Consider the following 6,080-nt stretch of genomic DNA (forward strand, 5'->3'; position numbering starts at 1 on the left):
TCTGTCAGGGTTCCCGTTCCCGTCCAGGGTTCCTGACTCCCTAGCGTCCCAGCTAAGGTCAGGAAATCTTGCGCAAACGAAGGCTTAGCGCCTGTGCTTAGCGCCTGACCTCTCCATTTCTTGGTTCCTCAGCTGCAGAACGGGACAAGGATACCTGTTCCGCTACAGTCAGCATCGCCAGAGTGGGAGGGCACCAGTCTGGGGCAGAGCAGGAATCTAATAACTTACTTTCCTTTATTGGGGTTGTCTGAAGGCCTCAGGTGGAAAAGTCTGTGTGTGTGTGTGTGTGTGTGTGTGTGTTTCCTGTAGGCCTGCAGCTGTGGTGTTGACGCCCGCCCCTAGGCCCCTGCTCACAGGCTGGGACAGCCAGGTCACTGTTCCCGCTGGCTCTGTGCCCACAGCCCCCCAACCCCGGCCCGAACAGCCCAGCGTGTTTACTGACGCGGCAGGGCCTGCTGAAGACGGCAGGGCCCAGCCAGCGCGGGTGCAGCTGCTCTCAGGCTTTGCAGATGTGGTGGTGGGGTCCCTTGGAATGGAGGGTAACGCTGGCCCCCGATGGGAGGTGCAGGAGCAGGCAGAGCTGGGGGACAGAGGGGTGGAGGGTGAGGCACAGGCAGGTTCCTCCCTCACGCCCTGGGGATGGCCTGCCGCCCTGGAATCAGACCCAGATGACTCAGAAAGCAGCCCCACCTGCCCCCTCCCGAGAGCTACCTCTCTGAGCAGTTCCAGGAGGCTGGAGTCACTGGGGGCGCTGGCCTGAGGAGCCCCCTTCAGCTTCACCTGCAGAGTCAGGCTCGGCCCTGGCCCTGGGCATGAGAAAGTGTGGCTCAGGACCAGACAGGGACAGGCGTCCGCCTCCTCCCCGGAGCCTCTCTGGGCAGGGGTTCAGCCCGGCCCTCACCGCCCGGCCAGCGCTCTCAGAGGCCAGGGAGCCCACCCTTCCTGGCTTCTCCTCGCCCGAGGCCCGGGTGTGCACCCTGCAGCCCTCACCTGTTCCTCTCAAGCTGCCCAGGTGGGCCAGGAGGAGGAGGAGGGGCAGCGGGCACCGCATGGTGGACCCTGGGGGCTCCGGCGGGGAAAGGATGTCAGGGTCCTGTGGCCTCTCCTGAGCCTCAGTCCTCAGCGCCAGTGCTGGGGGAAGGGGAGCGGGGTCGGGCAGCCGGATGTTCCGGTTCTCCCTCCAAGGAGAGGCCTTTCCTGGGCTCTTGGGGAACGTGGAGGGAGGTCCCCTTCTTCAGCTCCGTGCCCCACCCAGGCCCCTGGTCAGCAGGCGAGGGGAGAGGGGCTGGTTCCCCCCAGAGGGGAAGGGAGAGGGGAGCAAGGGCCCCGCCCGGGCCTGGGCTTCTGGGTGCTCTCGGGGATTAATCATTAGCTGTATTAATTGTCATTCCTGCCACCACAGAGCTCAGGAATGTGGGCCCGCAGGCAAGGGTGGGTCAGGCCAAATTTCTGCTCCAATCGCAGCTCCTGCCCCCAGTCCTCGTGGCTTTCTAGGTGAGAAACCTGGCGGTGGAAACTTCCAGCTCTGAGTGTTTGTTCTAGGTGCTCTAACGCATCCGGGGTACTGGGGTGGAGACCCCTCCCTGGAGACCTGCGGACTCCCCTGCCTGCATGTAGGCAGGAAGGCAGCGGTGATGGGAATGTGGGGCTCGCACTTCCTGCCCTTCTTTACACTCACAGAAACTAAGGGCCCCCCCCACCCAGAGGGCTAAGGACAGGATCGCCAGCGATCCCAGGAGAGGTTAGACCCCGCGTGTATGGTGCCGGACCACGGATTTGCTCACTGACGGACACTCGGTGCCATCACCCGCCCGCTCTGAAGGGCACAGGCCCTGCACCTCCCACCGGCCTCCTCCTGAAACTTCGAACCAAACACAAGGCTATGGAGGCGGAGGGCACCAGGCAGAGCTAGAGAGGCAAGCCAAAGGCAAGGCGGGCAGAAGGCACGGCAAGGTGGTCTGCAGCCTAAGGGTGGAGTGAGGCTCCCACGCTTGCTGGGCAGAGCAGCGGGAAGGACAGTGGGCAGGAAGAGTGGCAGATGCAGGACCCGCGGACTAGCAGGGCACAGGCGGGCAATGTGGGTCTTCCTGAGGCAAGCACGGAGCGCCCTGCTTTGTCCTCCTGCACGACCACGCTAAGATGGCCGTGCGCTGGGCTCCTGACAAACACTATTGCATAACAACGCTTCGGGGTAGGTCCTAGATCGCCCCACTTAGGGGTGGGGTGTCAGGTGTAGACAGACCTCAAGGCTTGCTAGAAGGCACAGCTCGAAGCGCTGAGCATTCGGCCGTCTGCACTTCCAGAACAGGACCTGCGACTCCCCCAGCACCTCTCTTCTGGCCGCACCCTCTCTCTGTGAAGAACAGAGAGCCCTGCAGACTGGCACCGCCACTGTATGATCCAGAAGTCCTGCTACTGGGCGCTCAAAAGAAATGCAGTCAGCATACTGAAGAGAAATCTGCATTCCTGTGTTTATTTTGAGCTTTTCAGAGTAGCCAAGAAATAGAAATAACCCGTGTCCACCTACACCTGGAAGACCCTTCAGGCGTTAAAAAGTGAAATCCTGTCACGCTGGATAGCACGAATGAAGCCTTCCACCCTGCCCTGAGGTCAGGGGCACAGTGCCCAAGTGTGAGGGTCTCCCAAGGCCTGCCTCCACCTCAGGGCTGCCTGTGTCCTAGGGAGTCCTCAGACTCACTCCTCAGGCCTCCTGAGGTCAAGCTGGACATTTGGGTGCTGTCTCCCTGGAGACAGTGACCCTGGTGTCAGTGCAGGCAGGCAGCTGGGCCTCCATGGCCGCCATGCCGGGCCGCTCCTGGGCCCACAGGCCTTGGCCAGAGAAGGTGAGACCTGGGACAGGGGCAAGGATGGGGTGCTGTACTTGGAGACAGCCCTCTTCAAATCCGCCCCGTCGTTTGTCCAAGGGCTCAGCGGCCCCCGTGGGAGCTCTGGCGGTGTGCAGAGCTCTCCCCGCACCTCTGCAGGTTTCTCAATGGTCTGTTCCCTTGCCCCTGGGGCTTTCGGCCTGGCTCCTGTGTTCCCGGGAGCTCTTCAGAGCTCCTCCCCGGCATGGAGTGCCGTTTCTTTCCCACACCCATGTGCAGAGAGCTCTCGGGCTCTCTTGGGGCTCGGTGGGGTGTCCGGTGTGGAGTGGAACCCGGAACCAGCGCCTTTCTTGTGCCGGCACAAGACCCCTTTCAGTTCCTGGTGCACATTCTTCCCCTTGTGGTTGGTGCTTTTTTAAATTTATTTATTTTGGTTTTTGGTTTTTTTCCTCGGGTACTGGGAATTGAACTCACGACCTTGCGCTTGCCAGGCAGGCGCTGTTCCGCTGAGCTAAATCCCCGGCCCCCCGGTTGGCGCTTTTTACACCTGCCTCACGCACTGCTTTTTTGCTTGTTTGTTTATGTTTGGTTTTTTGCTTACTTCAGGTCATGAGAGTATTCTTTTCATTCTCCTGGGAGCTCTACCATTTAGCCTTAGAAGTTAAGCCTGTGATCCATTCCAAATTAATCTTGGTGCTTGGAGTAAAGCAGAGGTCAGGATTAATTTTTTCCCCCTTATGAAAACCCAGGTGCCTCAGAAGCATTCCTTTCGAAAACCTTCCCTTCCCACCCCCACGAGCTGTGAGCAATTTTGCTGAAAGTCAGCCGCCTTTGCGTGGGTCTGTGTCTAGGCTCGGAACCCGTGTGTCCCCATCTTACCCAGCACCGCAGGGCTTAGCAGTAGCTCTGTGGCCCCAGCTCTGGCAGTGCAGGTCCTCGAGATTCCTTTTGTTTAAGGTTGTCCTGGCCTTTTCCACTGCTTTGATTTTCATAGAATCCGCTCGATTTCTACCAAAGCCTGGCAAAGGCGAGGGCGGGGATGGGATTCCAGCCTTGCTCTCTCGTGCCTCTTACGGCTGTTCTCCCCCGTCCTGGGACCGGCCCCACCCAGCAGCGATGGCACCCAGCAGCCCTCCCCGGGGACAGCACTGCCGCCTCAGGAGGCTGCACTGCCACAGGGGCTGCCATGGCCGCGGTGTCCCCCGGGCACCCAGAGTTGCGGGTGGCCTCACGACGGGGATGCATTCTGCACACTGTCCCCGGGTAGCCGTCATCGTCCAAGCAGCGGGGTGTGGATGGGTCGCCACTCAAGGTGGCCTCTTGGTGCAGCTCAGCGGGAGAGCAGTTTCCTAGCAGGCCCCAGGCCCTGGGTCCATCCCAGCTCATAAAACAACATCATCGCCCAGGCAGCATGATGAACATGCAGGAGGACACTCCCTGCGTGTGTGTGTGTGCGTGCGGTGCTGCAGATGGAACCCCAGGCCTTCACGCTGATCCGCACCCCCAGCCTTTCCCGTTTTTATTCTGAGGGAGGCTCCTGATAGGTCAGGAAGCTGCTCCGGGCGGACGTCCACTTGCAGCCCTCAGGCTTCAGCCTGCCGAGTGCGGGCACAGAGGTCTTCGCTTTTCTATCAGGAGGGTTGCACTCGATGGTGAGGGCACAGTGAGCCGGAGGCAGCTGCTCCTCCTCGCTGCCAAGCGGTGGGCGCTGTGTCTGGCCTTTCACGCTGCCCCCCTGTGATGGACGGGCGCCTCCACCGCCCCTGCCCCAAACCCCAAGCATGCACTGCCCTGCGTTCCAGTGCCGTGAAACCCGCGGTAGGGAGTCCACACTTAGAATCTCGGGCCCACCCTCGGATGTGTGGTCTGCCCTGGGCCAAACATCGGGTGGGTTCTCCTCCGGTAAACGCTGGCGGGGCGCTCCTCTCTCTGCAGAGATCCTGCCTTCTCCCCGTCCGTCCTCCTCGTCCCCTCCCCTCAGGCCGGGGTGGGGAGCTGACCGAGCAGAGAGGAGACACAGGGACTGACAGGCTCCCGACGTCCCCTCAGAGGCCAGTCAGGGTGGGGAGGGGCTGGGCGCGGCTCAGAGGAAGGAGGGGCCCGACCCCCACAGTGCGGAGGTGTCGCAGACCCAGAGACAGACGCAGTGTGGAGGGCCGTGGTCCCACTGGCTTCTTGGGTTCTGTTCCCCTCGCTGCTCCTCAGTGCAGGCTGGGGAGGGGTCTGTCCCAGCCCCGGCCACGGTGCTGACCACCCTTCCGCTGTGGCGGCAATCACCGCCTGGAGGAAGGTTCCGGAAGGCAGGCCGGACAGGGAGGGGCACGCCTGTGATCCCAGCCACTCAGGAGGCCGCGGAGGCGGCCTGGGTGGTGTGGTGAGACCCTGCCTTGAATTAGGTGAGGAGAAAGGGCAGGCACATCTCCCGGAGTAGAGCCCTGGGCTCAATGCCCAGCACAGGAGGAACCAAAGGAAGAAGAAAGGGGAGAAAGAGGAGGAGGAGAGAGCAGCTGTGCCCCACTGTGCGGGCCTCGGGGCCAGTGGGGCTGGGTCTTCCACGTGGCCCAGGACTGGCCGGGTGACGGCTTGCCGCACTGCGGGGAGGAGGAGCCAGACCTGAGTGTCTGCGAGGGCCGCGGCCGCCCGGTGCGGAGTTGGGCACGGAGAGGCTGGCAGCGGCTGGAGGCGCCACGTTCAGGGCCAGTCTGTGCAAAACCACAGCTTAGTCCTGGCTGTGCCGGCCTGTGCTCCAGAGCCATCATTCATAGCATCGAAGGCAGAGCCATACTTCCCAGGGGCTGGCGTGGAGCCGTCCTCGTGCCATGGCAATGTGGAGACACAGCCATGCACTGTACGGAGGGCACCGCTGAGTCCTGAACGAGCGGGAGCGGTGGTGCCCACCTCAGAGGGCCGTGGGAGGGCTGAGCGAACTTGTGCGGGACGAGCAGGGAAGGCGCTGTGCCTCCTCTTACCCCGTCAAGGAGGGCCCCGCTCAGCGGGGAATGCTGGGAACCGGGCTGTTGCGGGGTTCCCAGAAGAGCCTCGGGCGCAGCAGCTGGACCCGGCCTGTGGCTGACCCACCCTGTCATCTCCCAAGCACAGGCCCGCTGGTTCTGGGGCTGAAGCTGGGGGCAGCTGTGGCTCTGGACCCTACAGAGCCAGAGGCCCCCCGCCAGTGCTGGGCACCAGGTGAAGGGGCGGGGCGTCCTGCGACCTCTCCCCGCTCCCACTGCTCTCGAAGGGGCTCCTTCTCACCTG

General features: G+C 62.5%; 1 protein-coding gene across 1 annotated transcript; it reads right to left on the reverse strand.

Moving 5' to 3' along the window:
• Window positions 1-215: 215 nt before the first annotated feature.
• On the reverse strand, window positions 216-1,350 carry Sfta2 (surfactant associated 2). The gene is made up of 3 exons (XM_005414328.2): window positions 991-1,350; window positions 712-806; window positions 216-580 (listed from the first exon to the last, which is right to left on the reverse strand). Exons 1-3 carry the CDS (start codon window positions 1,049-1,051, stop codon window positions 497-499), a joined length of 240 nt encoding a protein of 79 aa, XP_005414385.1. The 5' UTR covers window positions 1,052-1,350; the 3' UTR covers window positions 216-496.
• Window positions 1,351-6,080: the final 4,730 nt, after the last annotated feature.

The sequence above is a fragment of the Chinchilla lanigera genome, unplaced genomic scaffold, assembly GCF_000276665.1.
Source record: "Chinchilla lanigera isolate Chin_1 unplaced genomic scaffold, ChiLan1.0 scaffold00182, whole genome shotgun sequence".
NCBI classification, from domain to species: domain Eukaryota; kingdom Metazoa; phylum Chordata; class Mammalia; order Rodentia; family Chinchillidae; genus Chinchilla; species Chinchilla lanigera.

Coding starts and splice junctions, on each gene's coding strand:
- Sfta2 (XM_005414328.2), bottom strand. CDS start 1,051: ATGCGGTGCCCGCTGCCCCTCCTCCTCCTCCTGGCCCACCTGGGCAGC. Junction 807..990: donor GGGCAGCTTGAGAGGAACAG/GTGAGGGCTGCA, acceptor TCTCATGCCCAG/GGCCAGGGCCGAGCCTGACT. Junction 581..711: donor TCCTGGAACTGCTCAGAGAG/GTAGCTCTCGGG, acceptor TCTGTCCCCCAG/CTCTGCCTGCTCCTGCACCT.